The sequence below is a fragment of the Mus pahari genome, chromosome 2, assembly GCF_900095145.1.
Source record: "Mus pahari chromosome 2, PAHARI_EIJ_v1.1, whole genome shotgun sequence".
NCBI lineage: Eukaryota > Metazoa > Chordata > Mammalia > Rodentia > Muridae > Mus > Mus pahari.
The window spans coordinates 68,849,969-68,876,207 of record NC_034591.1 but is presented as its reverse complement, the minus strand read 5'-3'; the positions used below and the strand labels follow the sequence as shown (position 1 = coordinate 68,876,207).

The following is a 26,239-nucleotide window of genomic DNA, read 5'->3' as shown; positions in this document are numbered from 1 at the left end:
TCTGTAAAGGGGAGAGTCAATTGTCCACCATCTGCCAAATCAAACACCCAAATTCTTCTCTCCCTCTCTATTTTCAATGTTCTCTTTTCCTCTTTCTCCTTTCTTCCCGCCTTCTCTTTTTCCTTTTCTGTCCTCCCTCCCTTCCTCTGACTTACACACACACACATACCTGCGAGCACTCATACATTATTAAAGCAAATAGACAAGGAAGAAACAGATGGAATTTACACATTCATTTATCCACAGAATGTTCCCTGAGCCTGTTCTGGGAAGTCAGTGCCGATTCGGCCCTGAGATCAGCAGAACATGGTAGGCATGGCCCCCAACTCCATAGAGCTTCTACCCTAGGCTGATGGTGCTGGCAATGAACGAAGAAAAGAAAGCCAGAGACATAGTGGTGTGTAAGTGCTTGTCATCTCAGGGCCATGGGGACAGAGTACCACTCTCAAACTATATGGAGCCCAGCTGCCCGAGGACATGACAAGCATGTCTATCTAAGATAGGGTAGGCAGGGATGAAGTGCCAGACTGGGCATTTCATGGCTTCGTGAAGGCGTAGAGGGAAGGCTTGAAGGTGACAGTAGTAGAATAGGAGGCAAGGACATGGTTATGGGATTGTAGAACCTGGGTGAGCAGTTGAGGCAGAGCCCTTGAAGGCTTTTCAGCAAGTGAGTAATACAGGAATCTACCCCTGACCCAGTTAAATGGTCCACAGTTCCCAGGAGCTGCACATATGGAGGAGGCTTTGTTCTATAGATATTGTTGGGACATTATTGGGACATTGTTGGGACATTGGTTGGAATGTTTTATGGCACACCCTTGGTGTGGCATTAAATGACTGCTCATTACCCCTTCAAACAACCTGTGCTGGGGGCCTTATTAGCAACAGCTATTTATGAAAAAGCAATTCAGGTGACCTACTGGCCTCCCTGCAGGTTGGCCAGGAAGGGGAGGGAAGTACCCAGCTCCCTGTCCATACTTCTTCCTGGAATTAGCCTAACAGTTAATTCATCAGTCAATCAGTCTATCTACTTCTGTGACTATGTGGTGTGTACATATGCTTGTATATGCACGTGTGTGTGTACAGATACACATACAACGCGGGTGTGAATGTAGACAGAGACTGGAGGTTGACAGCAGGTGTCTTCCATTACCACAGACTGGCCTCACTTTGGGTCCCCAATCTGCGTGGAACTGGGTCTCTTGGTTGCAGGTGAGCGAGGATTCAGATTCGGCGAATGAGTGACAGGCAGTCCACACGAGAGAGGGTGTAAAACTGAATGTATTGATCAAAATGAGCATCACATCTTTAATACAGATCAAACAAGAAAAGCGGGGCAGGATACATCCACAGATACAGTGACACAAAACAAAAGACAGAAGACCACGGGGTGGGACCAGGCAGCTTGAGGAGGAAGCCAGGTGCAAGGCTAGTCAATAGTTAAACCCCACTGTCAGGGGCCCCAGTAAATCCTCAATTATTCTGTTCCTTTGGGCCTAGCAGAAGAACCTGTTTTTTGGGGGTTTCTGCTAATGCAAAACCACAACCCCCCCTACTTCCTAAGCTTTGCCCTGAGCTTGGCTCTGTTCTTTGTGATGCTTAATCGGTTTCACTGGTCTTTACTAGAAGTGAATTAGAATGTTAATGAGTATGTAACCTTCTTGCTGAATTCTGAGCTCCTGGCTTTAAGAAAATTTCAGGACTTTGGAACACTAGTGGAAACTTCACCTATGGTAAAAATTCAATCTTAAAAGGCATTAATAATATTGAAAGAGAGCATACACCATACTAGCATGCAGATAGGGTTCGTGTATATAGATTATTAGAAATGCCAGGACTCCAGGAGGCTGAGTCTCCTTGAGACTCCTTTTCCTCAGGACTCGTTCCAGGTTTCAGGCCTGTTCCGAGCCACCACTGAAGTAGGCGTGGCATTCCATGATCACCGCTCACTGTTTTTAGAAGCAAGCAGTCTCTCAGTGAACTTGGCGCCCACTGATTTGGCTGAACTGTCTAGCCAGCTAGCTCCAAGGGTCCTCTTGTTCCTGCTTCTCCAGATCTGAGATTTCAGACATGCGCAACCATGGGCATTTTACATTGGTGCTGGGCTCCAACTCAGTCACGTTTTCCCAGTACAACCATCCCCAGTGTCCTGGCCAGCACTGTTAATGGTCCATTTTGTCCCATGTGGATATTACAGTACTTTCGCATTGCCTTGCCTAGTGGAGGGCTGACCAGTTTTCTGAATGTCTTTCTTTTTACTGTGGAAAAATATAAAATTTGTGAGTCTGCCATTTAAGTGTATGATTTGTTGGCATTAAATACATTCTCTCTGTTGCATAACCATCAGATCTATCTGTCTCTGGAATTTTTTACTTCCTCCAAGCAGAACTCTGTAGCCATTGAGCAATTAATTTTTCCTGATTCTCCCACTTCCCAGCCTCAGTTCTCCAGTTTTCACTATCATTGTGAATTTATCTATTCTAGATCATTCCTGAATATGGAATCTTACAGTATTTGTCCCTTTTTGGTGATTAATTTTGCTTAGTATGAGTGTTCAAGTTTTTTTTTTTTTTTTCATGTTGTAGCATGTGTCAGAGCTGACTCCTCCCAGGGTGACCAGTCCCATGTTATAGATATGTCACTAATGTATCACTATTTATATTTTTATGGGCTGGTTAGTGCCCTGGCCAGTTACTTTGTCCACTTCAGGGTTGCTTCCAAAAACCTGGGAACCCTAAGTGTACCTAGGACAGACCACCTGCCCCTTTGTGGCCAGGGAGGGATGCTGAGCCTGCAGGTGACTAACCGCAGATGTCTTGGAAGCAGAGGATGTCTCTTGTTACCATGCCAACTGCAGCTGGGATCTGGTGCATTTCCTGCCCTCCTGTGGCCATGGGAGGGTTATGTGATGTTAACTGGGGTCTCCAGGGAGCTTATCTCATCATTGGCTTAAGCATCTATGTATAGCTGGAACTGTGGCCTGACCTTGAAATTATACAGAATTTTAAGTGGCTCGGGACCAGTTTTTCACATTGGGGAACCGTGTGGTCTCAGCCGGGTGGCTCAGGGCAATCTCTGTGGTAGAAACCCCACAGAGGTTATACATTCTTCCTGTCGTCCATCAGGGTTCCAGTCTGATCTCCCACCACAGCCTGTGCGTTAACCTGTGCCTCTCCCCTGTGAGGAACTACTGTGCCTCTCATCAGAATGACCCTGCGCTTCAGAAGAGGGCTGAGTCTGCCATGATGTCTGCCACCCTTCTACTCAACTCAGCCTCACCCAGAAGACTGGGTGGCAGCTGTCCTATAGCATGGCTTTGCATTGTTCTTCACTGAAACCAGTGTGAATGTTGGGGACTTTGTGATTAAGGGTATAATTCCTTGGCACTTCTTCCAGTGTCCAGCCTGTCCCTCGGCTGGTCTGAATGACCTCAGGAGAGCTTGGCAGAAGGCATTCTAGGTAACCTGCCTCTGCTCTCATCACCAGGGAGTTAATGAGCTCTACTGTTCCCTCTTCTAGCTGCATCAGGATATTCTGGTCCCTGCCTCGGTCTCCTTGGAGACACAGGGTCACTCATGACCAATTTTCTTTTTCAGAACAGTTAATATGGCCAACCTGGTGCTCCAGCAGGTGCTAGAGAGCAGGAACGAGGTCCTGTGCGTGGTGACACAGAAGATCGTGACCACGCAGAAGTGTGTGATTTCTGAGCATGTGCAGTCGGAGGAGACGTGCGGAGGCATGGTGGGGATCCAGACCAAGACTATACAGGTGCCACACCTCAGCATGGAGAACTTTCCCACAGGCCCCTTTTCAAGTGTCTTCCTCAGTCAGAACTCTTCCTGTAGACAGTTAGGAATGGGACAGACTCAAGCTGGCTCTTGTAAACAAGACCTCCCTGGATCATGTAACTAAGCTCTTTGAGGCATCTGGCCTTATCACCGTGGGGCTTGAAGATGCTGTGAGCCACCCTCCTTCCCAGACAGCCGAGGTTCCTTCCTCTTGGAGCTGGTGGCTCCAGGCTTTCTTCAGGCTTATTAGAACACAGAGAAAGCGTGCTCCTGTCTAACTCTCATCAGATCATGTTGGCTGTGTCTATTTCTCAGTCTGTGGCAACAGAACTCCCCTTGTCGCAGTGGCCCAACACTGCCCTTTATGGAAGTAGAGTGCTTCCATTAAGGAAATTTAGTCAGACACTAGCCAGGCCAGGAACAAGAGAATCTGTCTGTCTGTCTGTCTGTCTGTTGTTTACCATTTCTTCTAGACCCAAGCTGACCCTGGGGTGTTCTAAAATGAGACAAGTAGGCAGCCATCTGCTTAAACCGCTTCCCCTCAGCTGGCCACAGGGCTTGTAAGCTTCTTGGTAGCACTGGCTTTTCCTAGGAGACTCAGGAGGGCTGTATGTATTTGGCAGTGGGCTGGGTGAGGCATGGCTGTAAGTCTATAGCTGGAGCTTCTGGGTAGGCTGGTGAGCAGGCTAGGCAGCAGAGAGGAAAAGGGGACGTGATGCAGGTGACTTCAGCTGGCCCTGCTGACACTTCTGCCCATGATCGCCAGCTGCTGAAGGTCTGGTCCTGTGAGTTGGAGCCCAGCTCCTTGATTCAAAGCAAATGCTTGGACCAGGGGCAGATGGCTAAGCTGTGTTGTCTGTCTCCAGTGTTTTGCCAACAAATAGATCTCCAGTGTCCTGTCCCTGGGGTACTGCAGGAAGGGCTCTTTCCTGCTTGACAGCCCAGCCCTGCCCATCCATCTTTATTCTGTCTGTTTCCCAGAGCCTTTTCTATGGCCTTGCCATGCCGGCTTTGTCTGTGCACAGAGCACCATCCATGAGTGTGTGAACAGCTCGATGAGGGCTTCCCAGGCCAGCTTTAATCCTGTTGGAATTTCCACTGAGATTTCAGAGTTGTTACTTGAGCCTGGAGAAGGAATTGGAAATGGGTCTCATTTATCTTCTCTGCAGTCGTGCATCACTTAGCTGTGTTCCGAGTTACACAGCACTTGGTGATGCTGGTGGCAGTCATGTCACACTGCAGAATAACTTACACAGGCCTGGATGTCTAGAGACTCATGGTGTACCCGAGGGATGCAGTGGACCTGAGATGCAGGAGGCTACTGCCAGCCTAACTCAGCACAGTTTCCTTCTTTCCTCCCTTCTTATGAAAACTATAATCTAAAATGCTTGAAAATGTATTGTTAAAGATCTAGTCTAGTGTACAGGAGCCTATGGCACAGTCATTTATAACGATCTGGTATTTCCGTGCTGACAGTGACTGTAGATGCACAGGGGACCTGTTAGCAGTGTCACCACAGACATGAGTGATGCCTTCTGCCCTGACGGTAGACTGCACACGATGACACTGGGAGATAAGAATATTTTGGTTCCATTAATCACAGCACTGTGGGACCACAGTGGTGCAACATGGTATGCTGTTGCCAAAGCATAGTTCTGGTATGTAGCTTCCTACCCCAGGCTCTGGCATCTTAGCCATGCCACCCAACACTAGTGCCAGCTGTCTCCTCCTTCTTCCTTAGCTCTGTGGATATTTCCCAGCATTCCTAGGAGGCTGGACATAGAGTGCCTGAGTATACAAGCGGCAACATGCTCTTGCCCACAGGTGTCAGCAATGGAGGATGGGACTGTCACCACGGACACCAATGTAGTGCTGGAGATCCCTGCTGCCACCACCATTGCCTATGGCATCATGGAGCTGTTTGTGAAACAGGACGGCCAGTTTGGTGAGTCCTCATGAGGTAGAAAGAGAGAGGTCGGGGTAGCAGAGGGTAGCAGAGTGTCTAGGATCTGACTCTGGGCAGTAGGAGCCACTGAGGAGTTGGATGAGGGGAGCCAGGGGCTTCATTCACCTCCCTCTTCTCAATGTCACTGAGTATGGGAGGAACACTGGCTCTGCAGCCACCCAGAGCTCCTGTAAAGCTGTTGAGTCCTGGGTAGTTCCTAGTCTCAGCTAGCTCAGGACCCATCAGGGACTCTCATTCACCTTCCGAGCAGGTGTCCTGTGGTGCTTTATATGAAAAATGCCCTCCATAGTCTTGAACATTTGTTCCTCAATTGGTGTGGTGTGTGGGGAGGTTTAAAGGGTGTGGCCATGTTGGAGGGATGTCTCTGGAAGTGGGCTGAGAGACTTTAAAGGCTTACTTCACTATCAGCTCCCCCTACTTCATGCTTCCAGTCAAGGAAGTGAGCTCTCAACATCCTGTTCCTGCCATCCTGTCTGCTGCTTCCCCAAACACATTGACCTTCTAGCCCTCTAGATCTGTAAGCCCAAACAAATTCTTTCTTCTATTAGTTGTCTAGTCATGGTACCTTATCATGGCAAGAAAAAAGTAACTTCGTGGGGCCTTAACCTGAGGAAGCCTCAACAGGTTTACAGGAGATGTGGATGTCTGCAGAGCCAATGTTCCTCCCATGGCTCAGAACAATGGTGGCTATATCCTCAGTGCAACTAGTTTGGAGAGGGAGAGAGAGAGAGAGAGAGAGAGAGAGAGAGAGAGAGAGAGAGAGAGAGAGAGAGAGAGAGAGAGAGAGAGAGAGAGAGAGAGAGAGAGAGAGAGAGAGAGAGAGAGAAAATATGAATTGATGAGGATGGCCCGAACTAACTCCTTATCCCCCTGCCTCTAGCTCTAAACACTGGAATGGCGGCTTACATACCACGCTCCATGCCCTCTATCACTTCCTCCCTGCCTCCTCCTTTTCCTTCCTCCCTACCTCTTCCTTCCCTCCTTTCTTCTCCTTACCTTCTTCCTCTTCTGTTCTCCCCCAAACACACCTGAAGGTGATCAGATTGTGTCTCCTGTCAGTGTATGAGAAGCAGGGTCAGTGTCACCTGTATGGCCTGGTCCCGGGCAGATGCTTGGGGGGCCTCTCAGGTAGAGTTGACTGAAGTGTCACTCCATTACTTTTCCCAGCTTTCTTGAGGCTCAGTTGGTGAACATTGTAAATATCCAAGAGCACTATGATACTATGATAGAATGTTCACTGTGATTAACCACCACCCAACTAATTTACCCAGCCAGCACTTCACATAATTGACATTTGGGGTCGGGAGTTGGGGGCTCCTACATTTAGGTTATATTAATTTTAGTTGAAAGCTTTACCCTGATGTATTTGTGTTTGTGTGTGTTTTGTGTGTGTATGTGTGTGTGTGCGCGCGCACGCGCACATGTTATGGCCTGCTTGTGGAGGTCAGAGGACAACCTATAGGAGTCAGGTTTCTCTTCCCACCGTGTGGGTCCTGGGTATCCAACTTACTTAGGCTTGGTGGCAGTCACCTTATCCACTGAGCCACTTTACTGCCCCACACTTGTTTGAGCATTCAGTAACTTCACAAGCTGAAGTTGGCAGGACCCTGGTAACCACAGCCAAGTCTGCTTCCTCCTACCCTGCTGAGACTGTGTGCCCTGTCTGTTCCGCCCCATCCTCACCTGACCCCTTTCTCAGTCACAGAGAACAGAATGGCTGCTCTGTATTCCTTCTGGGAGAGCATCATCCTTTAGAGCAAGGGAGCATGGTGCTTGCCTTTCTGTGTCTGACTCATGTCCCCCACACAACATCTCCTGTGTTTGTCCATGTTTCCTACATGATAGGATTTTATTTATTCAGTGGCTAAGTCATATTCCTTTATGGAAATGGGTCACGTTTTCTTGATCTGTTCAACTGTGGTTGAACATGTAGGTTTATTCTAGGTCAGATGTCAACATAGTATTGCTGCCACGGCGGGGCTGTCTTGGTTTATTTTGTTGTTATTGTTTTTTGATGATTTTATTTTCTGTGTATGTTTGGCCCTTGTGCACCACCCGTGTGCCTGGAATCTGAGGATTGCACAGGAGAGCGCATCACATCTGCAACTAGGGTTAGGGATGGTTGAGAGCAATCCATTGGGTACTGGTGAACCAAACTCAGGTTCTGAGGAAGAGCAGCCACTGTTCCTAACTGCTGAGCCAGCTCTCTAGTCCCATCAGCCTTGTCTCGAAGGAGTGAATTCAGACAAGAGACAAACCATTCGCATAGATGCTCACTTAACAAAGCCACAGAAAGGCAAGCAAACCCTGCAGGGGTAGGAGCGGGTGTCCCTGGGTGGGGAACCTGTCCAGGGGTGCTGTGGATGAGCTTTGCACAAGTTTTTATGAATATTCATTGAGTGGCGTATTTATGAGGTCCCAAATCACAGGGGACCAGATCTTCCTCTCAAGGTATTTCTTCCCATAATTCCTACAAACGGGGGGCAGGCTGTCAAAACCATAAGGCTAGTGATGTTGTGACCTTGAGTCTTGAGGATGCTGAACTGATAGATGAATGTCTTCTTGCCTCCCTTCAGCTGACATAGGAAGGACCTACTGAGCTACTTCAGCTTCAAGGATGTCTATGAACAAAGGACCTTCCAGCTGTGGGGGTAGGGTGGGGGACATGGCTACTAAGATATGGGCACATTCTCCTAGGTGACCTCATAGCTAAGTCCTTCTCTGAGGTGGTCTGGGGTGGTCGCCATCCTGGACTAGGTGATGGCTCTTGAGAAGCCGCCGTCTTCTCAGTTTAGTCTGTTGCATTTAGACCCAGGATATGCAAAAGGACTGCAGCACCTTGCATGCAGTCCAGGAGGGACAGACACGGTTGCTTGGTAGGATCCAGCCAGAGCCTGCTAAGACTTGCTTTGCGGTTTTTCACAGAGCCCTGTCCCTTCTCTCCCTGGTCAGTTTGTATCTCACGCTCAGCTGCAGTCCTTTTCCTTCTCATTTCCAGGACTCCCATCTCCATGGTTTAACCCTAGCATCCATGTTTAACCCATGGTTGCCTCATTCTAGGACAAGCTTTGCCCTGCAAGTGTCCCTAGCTTGCTCTCTCATCACCTACACCACTGTCACTGTCTCCCAAAGTTAATCCACTGGGAAACACCCCGCAATCCCTGAGCCCTAGACCCCACTGCCCCTCTTGTCTAGGGTGTCTCGCTCCTGGCCCAGAGAACTTCTGCTGTAAGGTGGCTGTTTGAGCTCTTGCTTTAGTCAGGAATTGGTCTCTGGGTCTTCTTTTTACCATAATGACATTAGCACATGAAACCCAAAATATCAGGGATTTGAGGGAACAGAAGACAAAATTTAGGGTCTCCTGGTCCACCTCTGAAGGGGTAGCACACCCCCAAGGGGAGGTGTCTTCCCTGTGCTCAACAAAAGGTGACTCCTCATCTCAGAAGACACAGAGGGACCCCACAGGCCCTCCTAAGCTTGCTGTAGTACAGGACAAGTCTGTCAGCCACTCGATGCCTGATCAGACCTAGTGTAAGAGCCCTCAAGTGAGCAGACATGGTGGCACGTGTCTGTAACCCAGCACTTGTGAGGCTGAGGCAGGAGGATCTGGGGTTAGAGATCAGCCTGGGCTACATAGCAAGACTCTATTAGTTCTTTTTCTGTCACTGTGACAAAGCACTGTGACCAAAGGCAACTCAAGGAAGAGTTTAATTTGGCTTATGGTTTCAGGGAGAGAAGAGTCCGCCATGGAGGGGCAGAGGCACGCCAGCAAGTGGCAGGCATGTGAACGGGAGCAGCACGCTTAGATCACACAGGGGGACAGTTGCTCAAAGGCTGCAACTCAGAGCCCTCCCCCAGTGACTTGCTTCCTCTAGTAGGACTGCGCCTTCCAAATAGTGCCACTAAACTGGTGACCAAACACTCAAAAGCTCAGTCTATGGGAGATATTTCTCCTTCAAACCACTAGACTCGGCCTCAAAAACAGATGCAAAGAAGCAAAAGCCTTTTTGTGTGTCTCCTGCCGCAGTGTGGGGTAGGTAACGGTGAGGAGGAGGTGTGAATGAGCTGTGCTGATCAGTAACTAACTGGCTTGGGCTTTTCTTTCCACTACAGAATTCTGTCTCCTCCAAGGGAAACATGGTGGCTTTGAGCTTGAGAGGAAACTTGACTCTGTCTACTTGGACCCCCTGGCCTACAGAGAGTTTGCCTTTCTGGACATGCCGGATGGGGGTCAAGGGATCTCGTCGCAGGACGGGCCACTGCGCGTTGTAAAACAAGGTATTGCCTGTGGTTAGGGCCAGATGGAGAAGTGGACTCTCTCTCCCAAGGGGTGATCCCCTTGGGCCTTCAGGATCCCCTTGGATCTTTGGGTGGGCCCAGTCTTGGGTGCTGTTTTGGAGAATCAAGATCCCAGGAGTCAAGGTGGAAGGCCAAGGAGTGCAGTGGTCGGGGGCCTGACAGTTTTCTTTCCCTGTTTGGAATCTGATGACTGAGAATGGCCAGCAATGAGCAGAGCCAGAGCCTCCAGGATCTGTTATCAGCTTTGATACATTCCAGGCTTCATGGCATGGCTGCTGTTTGTCATGTTCATGGCATGGCAGGCTGCTGTTCGTCAGCATGGTAACAGCCATTGCGGCTTCCCACCCACATGACAGAGGGCTGTAGCTCTGAACTGCCGATAGCATTTGCTTTGCTCCTCGTAGCTTGTTACTTTAGGGTTGGTTCACTTTGTTGGGTGAATGGATGTAGGAGAGCAGTGTGAAGTGGTGGTGGTAGGGGGGAGGGGGCTGGGCTAGAAAAGGGGAGGAGCTTAGGAGAAACCAGGGCTGGCTCAAAATATGCTCTGCCTTGTAAAGCAATTCCTCCCTGAGATTCAGTAAATCTCTAACCAGAGGATGCTGCTCCCAGCACAGCGTTGGAGGACAGGGTGATGGAGACCCAGGGTTAGAGTAGCTTTTCCCTGGCATAAGAGTTAACTAAACTCTACTTGCAGTTGGAGTTGTGCTGCAGAAACAGAAACGTGAGGCCACAGCTCCTTTTCTCACTGCACCAAGCTGAGCCAGCCACCCTCATTGGCTAGAGTTCCCTGGGCAGCTGAGGATGGTGGTCAGGCGGAGCAGCAGGAGTGGGCTTGGTTTTGACCCCTTAGATTCTAGGCTAACCAGCACAGCTTCTCTCTTCAGGCAAGGACTGATGAAGACGGAATTGTATTCCACAGGAGATTCTGAAGATGTGGCTCAGAAGTTCTAGAAGTGTCCAGCCTGTAGGGTGTTCAGCAATTATTTCCTAGACCTCCATCAGCAAGGCTGTGTAGTATCAGTGCACAGCCCTCAGTGGGAAAGCACCATGTCAGCCCATCTTTTTTGGTTTAATTTACTAGGAACTTCTGACTGTCCCCAGGAAAGAAGATTCCAGGGGACAGGCTCCCAGGGTTCCTGCAGAGGATGCGAGTGGCATAGCAAAGTGTACCCTGAGTTCACCTTGGACAGGAGTGAAAGGCACAGGGAGGGAAGTGGAAGCCATGTTTGCCATGAATGCAGAGTGCTGGCCCTTTGAACATGCATTGAAAACAAAAGCATGCCAAGTTGTAGTGCATGTCTGGACACCGCTGCGAAGGATGTGTTTGGAGACCAGTATGGCTTAGGCTAAGTGATTCTGCCTTGAGAATTCACTTTTATAGATAGTATGCCAAAGAAGAACCCAAGGGGCTTCCAGGTCAAGTCTAGCACTGCACAGGTAGAAAAGAAGGTGAGGTCTGGGATGTCAAAGTGGGCTTCCCTGTCCCTTTCCTTTCCTGTAGTTTTCCTGGTTGTTGAATATCACTCAGGGTGCCATATGTCTCCAATGCCCATAGCCAGTTCTGAACACGGAGTCCTTTGGAAGGAACTGGTGACAGAGAGGCAGGGTGTGTGCATGGAATGACTGCATCTGCTCTGCTTTCAGCAACCCTGCACCTAGAGAGGAGTTTCCATCCCTTTGCGGTGTTACCTGCACAGCAGCAGAGGGCGCTGTTCTGTGTCCTGCAGAAAATCCTGTTTGATGAAGAACTCCTTAGGGCCCTGGAGCAAGTGGTAGGTGGGTAGGTGGGGTTATGGATTTGGGTTTGTACCTGATTGCTCTGAAAATATGCACAGGCTAGACCCCTCAGGACAGGTTTTGGGATAGCTGAAATTAAGTTTCACCACTTCCCTTGAACCCTAAAACTTGAAGTGGGAAGCGATGAGTGACTTTCTTAGAGCTATAAAGATAACCACAGGCTTGGTGCTTAAGAATATCAGAAATTAATCTCTTACAGATCTGGAGGGCAGAATTCAGAGTTGCCAGTGGCAGTAGGGATATACCCTTCTGAAAGCTCTTGAGGAGAACCCTTGTTGCCTACAGTTTCTGGTGGCTCCTGGCGTTCTGTGGCTGGTGGCTTATCTCTGTCATGTCTTCTCTAGCGTGTTGGGTCTTCTCTAGACACGGAACTCATTACTGATCACCATTACTGAGTATAGACTTCTCTTGAGACCCTACCTTAATTACACCTGCAAAGACTCATTGCAAATAAGGCTTCATTCTGAGACTGCAGGTGGGCATGTATTCAGCTCACAGTGAAGGGGCTGTGTGGCAGAGCCTGTCAACCTGTCCCGTTTAGAACACAGACAAGGAGGTGTTTATCGCTTTGTTTTGCAACAGCCAGATTTTGAGGGACATGCCAGCTGCTCACCCTCCATCAGCTCAGATTTTTTTTTGTACTTAATGAGGCTGAGACTTTGACAATTTTCTTTTCATTGTGACTTTGTTTTTAGTTTTCCTTCTTTCTGTACTGCTCAAATGCTTTAGGTGTCCAGAAAAACACTCACATCATCTTCCCACTTGGAATGAAATTGCGGAGAGCCTAGCAACCAGGGGCAGGATTCCGGTTGTCCAGAGGGTCTGGTTTGCCTTCTGGAGGATGCAGGGCTTAACCCTAGAAAGGACACAAATGTTTCAGGATCCTATGACTTTTACTTCCTAAAATAGCTACTTCCTAGAAGGAAATGCCAGGTTAGTTCCCTATGGAGAGAGTAGCAGCTGCCCTGTCAGATGTTGGCAAGGCATCTGCCTGCTGCTGCTGAGTGTCCGAGAGGACACAGGGTACCTAGGGTATGGAACTAGTCCAGGGGCTCAGAACTGGCTCATGGGCAGTGCCATCCCACCCCTGAGCAACCTTGTGGTGGATAAGGCTGCCTAGGGAAGGCTGGGGACGGTTAATCATGCTGCTTTTAGAGTGTGAGGGCCAGGAAGGAATGTTGCTTTTATGACCCCTTTGACAGTTTGATATGTAGCCAATTGTTCCTAGTATCTGGTAAAACTCAATATCCTGGCATAGTCTGGAAGGTTCTATCTGCCTGACTCTTCCCCTTTCCCTGTGGAAGGACAGTACTTGGGCGTGGCTCCTCTGTGTCCTTAGGAGGAAATATAGGCTCATAGATAGCATCAAAGCTTAGAAAAGGGCTCAGAGCTTGCTTTACCTGGAGAGGGTAATGCGCATGGAGAGTGTTGGGAAGTGCTAGAGGGGCAGAAGCTCAGGTGGGTTGCACTTCAGTGACTTCTGGCTTCATCATATAGTCTTCCTTTCTCTTTCTACACTGTAGTGTGATGATGTGGCTGGTGGCCTCTGGTCCTCACAGGCTATATCGGCAATGGAGGAGCTGACAGACAGTCAGCAGCAGGACCTCACAGCCTTCCTGCAACTGGTGGGATACAGGATACAAGGAGAGCATCCTGGCCCGCAGGATGCGGTCAGCAACCAGAAGCTCTTTGCAACAGCCTACTTCCTGGTCAGCGCACTAGCAGGTATGGAAACTACAAAGGGAGCTGGGTAATGTCTGCCAGGGCTGGGAAATGGTGCTGCTTTCGATCTGCTTCTGGACAGAGCATCAGTGATGACTGAGGAAGGTTTGGGACACTTCTCTCCTTTTTAGTCCAGGCAGTGCGATGTGGAAGGCTAATAAAGAGTCCTGCCACACTCTGAGTCTCCACTTTAAGGGTGTGTCAGTCTTACTCTGGGAGGACTACCTTCTGGTCCTCTCACTGGAAGTCACTTTCTAAATACAGCCAGTGATCCCCAGCAGGGTCCAGATGGTGCTGTGTGACAGACACTTTCCTTTGGCAGCTGTTTGTCCTGATCCTCTCCTTCAACCTTGCACACGTGTGGCCCCCTTCATGGTCCTCGGGCTTCATGTGCTGTGTGAGGCACATGTCCAGGAGCAAGGCTGGGCTTCTGCATGGGTCTGAAATGGCTTCCAGGGGGGGAATGGATTTCCGTTACTGTCAAGAGGAGCCTGCCATGCAGAGAGGCCTGGTGGTGCCCCATGTGAAGCAGCTGTAGCTACATCTCATTTCTGTAGACCTAGCTTCCCTCCACCATGAGCTAGGCACTGGGTTCCTGATAAAGTGGCTTTCTCTCAACTACAGAGGTAAAGGCCCAGGGAACCTTCAGTGTTTAAAAAAATGAATGAGAAAGAATAGTTCAGCTTGATATTCTGATGGATATAGTTCAGCTTGATATTCTGATGGACATACCTTGTGTCTTGCTCTAAATCACAGATAAAGGCTTTGCATAGTTGAATGGAACCAGATACATCACATAGGCTCTATAAAATTCTACCTAGAGACTGGGACCAACATTAGCAGTGAGCGTGCTTGAGTATAGACTTTCTGTCAGGCTGCAGGCCAGACTCCGATAGTTTGTGAGAAGTCTTCTCAACTATTCTATAACTAAAACATTTCTATGTAAAATAGCCCATTGCTGACACATACCACAGTCCTGTTCTTTCTGACTTCAGACACAGCTCTGCAGCTGAGCAGAGGTGGCCCCACAAGGGGCTCTAACACAAAACCTATTCCTGATTGGAAACTGGATGCAGGGAAAGCTTTAGGTGTAGCCAGTGTCTACATCAAGCCTGCCCTTTCCTCCCAAGCCATGGTCTCATTACAGCTGCTGTAGCAGAGGATGGCTCATTTAAAGCTCTTTTGGAGGCATCCTGGTGAATCCTAGGGAAAGTGCTAGAATAGAAAGTGGTTTTATCCTGTTTAGCTGCTTCCAGCCCTGCAGTCTCTGGTCTCCTGGAAAGCTTCCCCTGCCTGTGTGATGGCAAGCAAATCCCAGCTTTCACCATAGAACCTCATTTGTAATTGAACAGCCTTTTCCAGACTCACTGGGTAGACTTACACCATCTTTCAGGCAGTTAGGGGAGGGCACAGCATGTCTGGCCTATGACAAGCATCAGGGTGAGAACTTTCTTTGTGCTATGCTCACAGTTCTGGGTAAACATCTCTAGGGATGAGGGATGCAGGAGTAGTTGCCTGCTGCAAGAGGCACTCCTACTTCTTGGCCCTGGCCTTCCCCTGTATGGCACATATAAAGTTTGCAAGACCAAGGGGCCTCTCTTCCCAATGATGGCGGACTAGGCCATCTTCTGCTACATATGCAGCTAGAGACATGAGCTCTGGGGGTACTGGTTAGTTCATATTGTTGTTCCACCTATAGGGTTGCAACCCCTTCAGCTCCTTGGGTACTTTCTCTAGCTCCTCCATTGGGGGCCCTGTGCTCTATCCTATAGATGACTGTGAGCATCCACTTCTGTATTTGCCAGGCACTGGCATAGCCTCACAAGAGATAGCTATATCAGGGTCCTTTCAGCAAAGTCTTGCTGGTATATGCAATAGTGTCTGCGTTTGGTGGCTGATTATGGGATGGATCCCCGGGTGGGGCAGTCTCTGGATGGTCCATCCTTTTGTCTCAGCTCCAAACTTTGTCTCTGCAACTCCTGCTTTCTATTCTCATCTTCTTGGAGTAAGGTGAGGGCCTCCTTCAGAACACAGGAAAGGAGGCAGATGCATGACCACATTGGAAGGCTGTGTTGGGGTTCTCTGGGGGGATTACCTACAGGGGTGCCTCTTCCCTCATGTCCTTTTGTCCTGTCTGGGTCACAGCCTCAGTGACATGTCATCTATAAGACATGAGTGCATGAGTGGTCACTATGCTCTGTGACTTAGCAGCTCCAAGGGGACTTCTGTTTTACACTGGGAGATAGTTAATGGAAGCCTGCATGGCACTGATTTTCATTTCCTCTGGCAGGGTGGGGAGTTGGCAGGGCCCTCTCATGATGCTGCCCCAGCTTTGTCATGTCACTGACAAAGGGACTGGTGGTATGATGGAGCCCTTCATGTTTGTGTAGGGGCCTGGCATGTGCTCCTAAATACTCTATAGTGGGCCAAATGAACAGAAAAAAAAAAAAAACCAGGCTCTTAGAGGTACACCCAGAGTATTTTGCGTGTTATCACACATGCCTATAAATTCCAATACTAGGGAGAAGCAGAATAATTGCATTCAAGGCTATTCTGGGTTTCGTAGCAAGAATATGCCCCAGAACATCAGAAACACAACATTCCAGCCTGGTTACCTAGAAGGGCTCTAACCAATCTGCCAGAGAGTTTTGAGCCAATGATCCTTTCCCAGAATCCATGCCTATCCTTCTGACCAGCAAATTCAATGTCAACGAACATCCTCTCAGGACTGGATTCCAATGAGACCCCACTGAGAACCAGCACTGCCTTCAAATGTGACCACACTCTTGTTCTTGAGACAGTCTGCGTAGCTCTGGCTGACCTGGAATGCTCAGAGATTGCATTTCTGCCTCCCAAGTGCTGGGATTAAGGGGATGCTACCACACCCGGCCTGAGCACACATCTACTTTTTCTAATTGGTGGTAGCAAGCTACTGTGATATAAACTAGGCATCTCCTAGGAAGGGCTGGCTGCAATGCTCTTTCCTGTAACACAAAGGCTCACTGCATATAGCTCAGGCTGGTCCTTTTGCCTAACCTCTCAAATGATGAGATTACAAGCATGCATCACTGTGCCTGGCTTCTGCAAACTTGTTTTTGACAGTGAAAATGACCTGAATGCCTGTCATCTACAGAAATGCCTGATAATGCTACAGTTTTCCTGGGGACTTGCTGCAAACTCCATGTTATTTCTTCACTGTGCTGTTTGGTAAGGAACCTTCGGATGGGACAGTGGGGTGGAAAGGAATGGGGAGGAGGCACAGATGCTGTCAAACTGGTAAGAGCTCTCGTTTCTCAGCTTGAGACAGTGTAAGCAGGTGTCACCACTAGCACATGGGTGCTTGGGAGCTCTGAGGCCCAAAGCTCAAGGAACTGGCTAGCAAAGAGGCTTGGTCTACAGATTCCAAATAATGTGCTTTCCCAGTTGGGAGACTACTGCATAGCTTGGCACAGCCAGGCCCAGCAACCTGTTGTTGACTGCTGTAGTTCTGTGGAATGATTTGAGGCTGCCTTGTGTCACACTTGCCAGGAAGAACTCAGGGCTGCTTTGTCTGGAGCAGACATAGCTTTTCTCTTAGACTATCAGTATAACTTGGTGCTCTCTGGAAATGTCACTGCAAGAGCAAGTGATTAGTAATGAGTCTAGCCCGAGAGTGGAGCTAAGTTCCCAAGTTAGAGAGAGGGCAATTAGTAGAGGAACCAGCAACAGGCCATCCCATTACCCAGCTACTCTCACACAACCTGTGTTTGGGGAAAGGCATACCTGGGTCACTTATTTTAAGGTCTGGTACAGAACCAGGGTCCACTACTATCCCATAGAACTAAGCTGGCCATGCACGGACTGCCTTAGACAGGACTTACTTATGTTTTGTATGTCCTCTGGGAACACCAAACCATGTAGCTTGTCTTGGATGCTGTTCTGTATGGAGGCAGTATCAGAAGCTAAGACCACTAGGTACTGACTACACAGCTGGCCAGATTCCATCCGAACTGACCACAGACTCTGTGTCCTTAGGGACACTCAACTATTTGGAGGCATGCCAGCCTATCTGAGAGCAGCTGACTGCTAGTTTGATTATAGAAATGATGTAATTGTCCTAATTGTATGCAGTGCTGAGCAAAACAGCTCTGTTCTCTCTCACAGCACTGAGTGCTCAGCACTTCCAGTCTATTTCTTGAGTATTTAGGGAACAATTAAAGCTATTCAGGAAGTATATAAAAAAGAAACGTGTGCTAAGGGAATGAGGCCCCAATGAACTCACACTACAGTCAGCTCTGGTTCTGACCTTGGCTGCTGTTCCATAACCAGGCAGGAACCAGACTTGGAGTTACAGAATGGATGGACAGAGTCCTTCCTGCCTTTCCACTGGCTGTCTCCAGATGCACTAGCCTGTCTTTGGAGGCTGCTCAACAAAGACAAGTCCTGTTTCTTTAAAGGATCTTCCTAGGTGCCCTTAGGCAATCCAGGTAGCATCTACAGACTGCCTGCTGTTCTCTTAAAAGAGTCAGGATCCTGCAGGCATGGGGTATTAGATACTTCTTCAAGCAACCAACAAAAGAGGGCACCCAATCCACTTGCACTTCTGTTTGAAAGCCTGGGTAACTGAAGAGTCTTCCTGATGAGTTCTGGGTGAAGGGTATATGCTAACCCTGGACTAACACAGTAAGTATATGCTAACCCTGGACTAACACAGTTAGTATATGCTAACCATGTACTAACACAGTTAGTATATGCTAACCATGTACTAACACAGTTAGTATATGCTAACCATGTACTAACACAGTTAGTATATGCTAACCCTGGACTAACACAGTAAGTATATGCTAACCCTGGACTAACACAGTAAGTATATGCTAACCCTGGACTAACACAGTAAGTATATGCTAACCATGTACTGTGAACTGGTAGAAAAATCAGGAGAAAAATCTAGAAAATAAAGTCAGGAATTGCAAAGGCAAAGAAAGGTTCTTGGAGCTGGAAACACAATTAACAAATGACAGTACCTACACTTGAGTTCCTTCAAATATTCAAGAAATTCTAATATTGCTGTTTATATATAAGCGAAACAACCAGAGGATGGAGGTGGCAGTGTGTGTATGTGGGCCCACCACAGAGCAAAGGAGAAAAACCTTATATTTTGCAGAACTCTTGAAATTAGAAAAAAAAAAAAAGTGACTAGAATTCTAAACAATGAGGGGAGTGCCTGTTGTATATCCCCTGCCCTTCACTAAGCCTGACACTACCCTGGGAAAAAAGAACAGAAAATGGCAGCAGACCTCCCTATTTTGTAAGCTTGTAACTGCAACTGCAACTGCAGCATAGCTTTATGTCTACTCTAAAGAACTAGCTCCTGTAAACAGGACTCGAAGGGAGTGGGCACCTGAGTTGGGCCTCCCATAATCAGCAGGGCTCTTGTCTTGTCAGAAACCTTGGGTCTTGTGCCCACATTAGGTGGAAGGCAGTGCCATCATAATTCTGCCACTTCAGGCTCAGAAATACTGTAGCCATATGCATGGGAGCAGATCTCCTCACCTTACAACCTTGAGGCTGTGGTATTGTAGCTGCACTCTAAAACCCCAGCCTCACTTGCACCTGTCTACCAGGAGCTCACAAAGTTCCCAGCCAGGTCCTACAATTCCAGGAATCTAGTGGTCAGGGACTCCACTGCCAGTGACAACTGTACCCACCCACAGAGGGACCTAGGGAGCTTTTCCTGTCTACAGTCTCATCCGCACTCAGGCTTGTAGTTCAGATCACATCTATGATCTTCAGCTTCATGGCAAACAATGCCACAAGTCTCAGCCTCTCCATTATTTACTCTTTGTATGGCCTAGGTGTGTTTCCACCTTGGCTTGCAGCCTCAGACCCCAGACATCAAAGGGCAAGCTTACATACTACTCATATTAACCTCATAGCACAAAGAGAAATTCTCCCCTGTGCCCTGCCCCTCCAAGCATGGAGACCAGAACTCCTGAGATAACCCAAGGAACTTGTCTTCCATAGTCCACAGACTGGGTTAGGGCTGTTGGTACTGAGTAGAACTTGTGCTTATCTCTTGGGTTCTGGGGAAGGTACTGTCTAGATATCACACCTCCATAAAAGTAGTTAAACCCCAGCAACTTTAATTATGGACTAGGGAAGTGCTCTTTCATGTTTCAATTCCTTAAATCCTATGGTTATCAGGAGTGTTTATCTGGCAAGACCTAGGGAATGAGTCTGGTTCTATCCTGTGGCTCAAGAATTGTGGGTATTGGTGCTACAGACCCAAGCACCCCCCACAACTCTTAGTGTGATCTACTCTTAACTGCACGGACCTAGGGATAACTCTGCACCTCATACTAATGACTCCATAGCAGCTGAATACACTCTTGGAAGCCTATGTTTACTGCAAAGCCCTACACCTCAAGAAATTACTGTAGACAGGATAACTGATGTTCTTGTAGACCCTAATGATTGAAACCAAGTAAGGTACCACATAGGGCTACTCCTTTGAGCTTACGTGTAACTACAACCCGAGGATCTATCTAACTGACAGTTAAACAAACAAAAATTCCTATAGAAAATGCCTCAAAATATTGGATGTTCCACAGATGTACAGGATACACAGAACAAGCCAGCTCCAAAGAGAATAGCTATTCTCTAAAAATAATCTCTAAGAAGTTTGAAGAGTTCATAGTAATCATCCCAAGGAAATGGAATGAGATCCAAGAGAATATAAACAAAATAATACAAAGAAGCAAGAAAAAGCAGTTCATGATATAAATGAGAAATTCAGAGTTAGAAATCTTATTTAAAAACAACCCCAAAAGCTCAAATTCTGGAGCTCACAAATCCAGTCAAGGAAAGAACATACACAAGCTGTGACATCCGGCCACCAGCAGCGAAGGACAGCAGAACTTAAGGATAATGCGTCCAGTTACCTCAGGAAGACAAGGGAGCTGCTTAGTTTCATGAAGAAATAATAGCTGAAAAGTTTTCAAATCTTTAAAGACCCACAAGCATCTACACACAAGAAACTTAACCCCCCAACTAAACTAATAAGTGGAGTGTGCCCTCACCAGACATAGTCAACACATCGAAATTACAAAGAATCAGAGAAAAGGAAAAGCAAAACAAGGCCCCCAGGACTCCATGGACATGTGGAGACAGCACGGGACAGTGTCCACCAAAAGGAGTAACTGTCAACCAGGACACTTCAGCCTTTAAAAGTGAAGAGGACAAAGATAGTCTCACACGAGCACAAACCCAGGGAATTCATGACCACTAGACCAGCCCTTTAAGAAATACCTAATGGAAGCAGATACCACACTAGAAAGATTAGCTGCCATTACCAAAGTATGTGAATGTATAAAGTCCACTAGCAATACAGAAATAGGAAAGGAAGGAGTAACATTCAACCCTCAGCATGACAGGGCATTACCAAGCCACGAAAGTAAGTGATGGGTGAACGAAAACTGTACAGAACAAGGAAAAAATTATGATCTGGAATGTAAATGAATTAAATTCGCCAATGAATAGACAGACTGGCTGAATGAATTAAAAATGAAAAAACAAACCAACAAAAACCTAAAACTAGTAAGGGAGAGCTGGGCATGACGGAGAATACTTTTAATCACCAAAACTGGGAAGTGGAGGTGTTTTCAGCTACACAGAAAGCTTCAAGGGCAAGCTGGGCTGCATGAGACTCTACCTTTAAAAACAACCAATCAATCTACCTACTACACTCAACTATATGCTGCCCACAGACCCAAGATACCCATTTACTGTTGAAAAAAAAGCACTCAAATGGAAACCAAAAGCAAGCTGAAAAGTGGACTTTAAATAAAATCAAACTACAGAGAGACTATAGCCACTACAGATTCACAAATAGATCAGCTCAGAACAGATGCAGAAGGGAGAATATATTCAGATCCAACATTGCCATTCCAACGGCCAAAACAACTACAGACATGAAAGCAGAGGGTGCAAACAGTTATAGTCAGGGACTTCCCTTTGTCCACTATGAGCAGCAACATTTAGACACAAAATTAAAGAAATACCTATGTCTGAATACCTGCATGTATCAGTCCCAGGCAGCTTAACCACCAGCAGCAGAAAACTCATTCTTACTAGAGCATGTTAGGCTACAAGTCAGTCTTGGTGCTTTTTCTTTTCTTTCTTCTCAGAATCTAATGATTATAAGAGTTGATTTAGTATAAAAAGAAATCAAGAAAAACCAGTTATCCACATTCCATCCACTCCAGCCAAGACACATTAAATCCTATTACAGAATAAGAGAGGACATAAGACAGACTACACAGAGGCTGTGACTTAAAGTCAGTGAAAGATGCTTAGGTTTCTTACTGTGATGCACAGGATTTGATGAAGACAAGGCACTGTCGGGCTCCACAGGGCTGCCAGATATTGAGGTATAACTAAACAAGCCATTTTGAGGGACGCATAAGATATTCTTATTTTGCGAGTGAGCTTTAAGAACAACTGCCTTGAAGGGGTGGAAGTCTGAACAAGTCTTTCTATCGAAGCCCCACTAGGTTTCTATAACCTGTCCACCCTCTTCTAAGGTAAAAGCATGCGATCTCTTACAGGTGATGTGCAGGCACTCTTCAGGGGCCTTACTGTCTGTGCACTGACCACACGCTGCATCACCCATCTGCTCAGTTTTAATTCCTGTAGACCCTCATTATTGTTCTACAGTAGAGTCTGCATTAGCGAACTCTGCACCCCCATGAGATTCAAGGGTGAACTTTTCTGCTAGTTTTTCTTTACGTTTTTTTATGTGATGAGTCTGTCTGCCTGCCTGTATGCATGCATGCATGTATGTATAGCACATGCCTGACTCACTCAGCAGTCAAGACCTTTGGATGTGTGTACTGGGAACCAAATCTGGTCCTCTTCAAAAACTGCCGAGCCATCTTTCCAGCTCAATGGGCTAATTTCTGAATAAAGGTCTTAAAGTCAATGGCTACAAATGAATCATTATATACAAAACACTAATAACTGGATCTTCTTGAGCACCGATTTACCAAATAAAGCTTTTGTACTTCCACTCTTAGCTCTACATTAAAATCAAAGGGCCAAAATACTTAATTTCTAACTGAAAAAAAGAAATCGATGTTCCTACACTGAAAATCTTTCTTTCTAGCAGTTTAACCTGGAAGATATTTTATTTTTCTGTCATAAAAACTTGAAAGTGATGGAGGTGCTAGCCATCACCACAGTAACTCATGGCTATTACTTTATTGCTTCTATTGAAGAGTCAATTCATGCATATTTTGTTCCTTTTAAAAAAGTCATTGGAAATCATTATTATCCCTGAAGATAGACACTCTAGTATGTCATCTTTCTTGTAAAAAATAAAGCAATGGTCATCCTCATCTTTCCTTCTTCGCTAACTCGCCTATCCACACACACTCACCCAGATACTTCACCAGCTAACCCATGACCTCACAGGATTTCCACACACTTCCACAAGGTCCACTTTTAGCACAGAAAGAATGAATACTATGTATTTTTTAGATCATAATGGAGTAAAACTTAAAAAAGAACCCAGAAATTATAAAAATCCATATTCCTAGTGACTAACAGGTAACTGAGAAACCCTAGAAACAAAGGGAAGAAACAGCAAAGCACAATATGCAACAGGAGCAGTAAGAGGAAGTTCAGAACAATGAACACACAGACCAGACGGGAGAGGATGAGCCAACTGCCTGCTGTACCTCAAGGACGTAGAAAAGGCAAGGATCACAGCAGAAAACCACAGGCTTTAATTGCAGCACTTGGTAAGCAGAGGCAGGCAGATCTCTGTGCTCTCCAGGCCAGCCTGGTCTGTATAGTGAGTTCCGGGACAGCCAGGGCTACATAATGAGACCGTTTCTCAGCAAAACAACCCACAAAAGAGCAACAAAACAATTGGTATTTTAAAAGGAAAACAAATCATCCTCAGGGTAGGCTGTTTGTATGCGTGTGTGGTAGTGGGGTGGATGAAAGATGACATTAGCTATAACACAAAAACAGGATCACAAGGAATTACTGCAAAAACCACAGCGCTACAAAATTGGAAAACCTATAACAGACACATTTAGCTCAGCTGACTGAACCAAGAGAAATATGAAACACAAATAGGCCAATAATGAGATGGGAACAATAGCAAAATTCTCATCTGAAGACAGTCCAGGGCTGTGGCGGCTTTACTACAAAAACAATGAACAAAGAACTAATTCCTATGCTGCTTCCAGTGTTTAAAAGTTAAAATTGAAGGAACTCCACCAAATACATTATCTGGATATCCAGAGGAGAAACAAAAGACAACTGCAGACTCACATACAAAAATTCCCAATAAATAGCACCAATTGAACTCAATAACATATCAAAATATAGCACAAGAGTGTTTCCAAGTAACCTTTAGATGAGAAATTCTGGAAAATATTATAAATTCAAAAGGCTATACACCATAAAAACAATTTAAAAATGAGCTAAAAATCAAAACGGATACTTCTCAAAAGACACACAAATGGCAAACAAGTACATGAAAAAATGTCCCCCCCCTCTGATGAACATGAAAACACAAATCAAAATTACAGTGAAGTAGCATGCCACTCTCATTAAAATAACTATCAAGATGATGTAAGAGATGCTAGAGAGGATGTAGAAAGGAAAAGCCATTGTAGAAAGCAGAATGGTGGGGGCCTCCAGGCACTAAACATTGGTGAAAGTTACTAGGAGAGGAAATTATTACATCAAGGATAGATGCATACTCCAGTGTTTGTGGAGCCTATTCCAAGCTAAAATGAGACAATTGCCCAGATGCTCCTCAGTGGATACGAGGCAAAGAGCATGCCAATAAATGCACAGTATATACTTGTAAGAAATGAAACCCTGTTATTTACTGGTAGCAACATGGCTGGAGCTGGAGGTCATGAATCTAAGAGGCTGGAAACAGGACAAATGCTCTCCTGCAACTATGGAGATACTAAGTCAATGTCTTGGAAAAGCAGAACTAGACAAACAGCAGGGAGGGAAGATGAAGCTCAGTAATGGGCTCCAAAAAGGCAGGAGGGACGGCACTTCCAGATCTTCCTTAACATAGTGGTGCGAGTCAAACCACCTGTATTGCAAAATAACTAAGAGTATAGAAAGCTCAACACAAAATGGTATGTGAAGACAAAAACTCTTGTTGCCATGATTTAGTACTATAGATTCTATACATGTACTGAACTACCATAATGCACCCCATAGAAATGTACACATTATCAGTGGAGGCAGGTAAACCCTTACATGTCATGGACGAAAGGCTCATGATGATCTAACTTACTGGGCTAATGGATCTAGGTACAAGTGTGTGGACTCAGGAATACAGGCAAGGAAGAGAGAAACAGGCCTAAAGTCTGTTCAATCTAATGGTTCTCCTGTTTTATTTGGGAACTTCTTTAAAAGGTATTTAATGGGATTTTCTGAGCCATTTTGAAGGGCACTTGTTTGTCATTTCAGCTGCATGCTCTGTCTGACGACAGTGTGTGTGATTTCCAAGACCCCGCCTTGGCTCCTCTGAGAGACACAGAGAGGTTTGGCATCGTGCAGCGATTGTTTGCCTCTGCTGACATTGCCCTGGAGAGGATGCAGTTTTCTGCGAAAGCCACCATCCTGAAGGACTCTTGCATCTTCCCGCTAATTCTTCACATCACTCTAAGTGGGCTCAGCACTCTAAGCAAAGAGCATGAGGAACAGCTTTGTCAGTCAGAAGGACATGCTACAGGTCAAGACTAGCTACTTTCCAGGATTGAGAAACTACTTTACGATTGTGGGCCCAAGCAGGTTAAGTCTACCAGTGAATCCCAGTGCACATCAGGGGTGGTGTTTTCCGTACTGTTGTAAATGGGTTATTCTTATCAGAGGCCCACTATGCCAACACTGGAGTTCCTGAGGGAAGAACCACCTGTCACTCTATCTTCCACTCATGTCTGATGTACAAAAGCAGAGGAGTCTCAGATTTTGCTTTCAAGTTCATCATAAGCTGTGAATGCATCAGGGAAGCAATTTCCTTCCCATCCTTCAGACATGCTGTACACTACTGGGTGACTGGGAAACCAGAAATGCCACTTGAGTATATAAAACAATTATAGTAAGAACATCTAATTTGACCCACCTCAACATGAGAATTTGAAGAATTTGAATATATTCCTCTTATTTGACTTTGTTATGCGTTAATGAACATATTAACAATATGTTCATTAACAATTGTCTGGGGCAATTCCAGTGCGTTCTGGGAATTTGTCACATGTTGCAATTTCTAGTAAAAGCAACTCTGATCAATGTGTAGTTGGCTGTTCTTTTTTTTTTTTTTTTTGAGACAGGGTTTCTCTGTGTAGCCCTGGCTGTCCTGGAACTCACTCTGTAGACCAGGCTGGCCTCAAACTCAGAAATCCGCCTGCCTCTGCCTCCCAAGTGCTGGAATTAAAGGCGTGTGCCATTACGCCCGGCGTAGTTGGCTGTTCTATGTGTAGTTTTGATGTCCTTCTGCTTCAGCAGGCTTGGATGGTCTCCTGAAGCCTCCTGATTCCTCTGAGAGCATCTGTTACTATTGATCAGACCCAATGCCCCTGGGCAGCAGCCACAGTGTTAGCATATAGTTTTCAACTCCACTTCAATCATGTGGCACCTTCAGATTATA

The 26,239-nt window shown here is 46.6% G+C and overlaps 1 protein-coding gene across 1 annotated transcript in view; it reads left to right on the top strand.

Moving 5' to 3' along the window:
* Positions 1 to 25,883, top strand: part of Gsdme (gasdermin E) — a 56,669-nt gene extending 30,786 nt beyond the window's left edge. The window contains exons 4-10 of the mRNA XM_021191039.2: positions 3,597 to 3,768; positions 5,613 to 5,733; positions 9,868 to 10,032; positions 11,698 to 11,825; positions 13,374 to 13,575; positions 16,706 to 16,779; positions 25,060 to 25,883. Of these exons, the coding sequence (XP_021046698.1) occupies positions 3,597 to 3,768; positions 5,613 to 5,733; positions 9,868 to 10,032; positions 11,698 to 11,825; positions 13,374 to 13,575; positions 16,706 to 16,779; positions 25,060 to 25,335 (1,138 nt within the window). The 3' untranslated portion in view covers positions 25,336 to 25,883. The remainder of the gene's footprint in view (positions 1 to 3,596; positions 3,769 to 5,612; positions 5,734 to 9,867; positions 10,033 to 11,697; positions 11,826 to 13,373; positions 13,576 to 16,705; positions 16,780 to 25,059) is intronic.
* Positions 25,884 to 26,239: the final 356 nt, after the last annotated feature.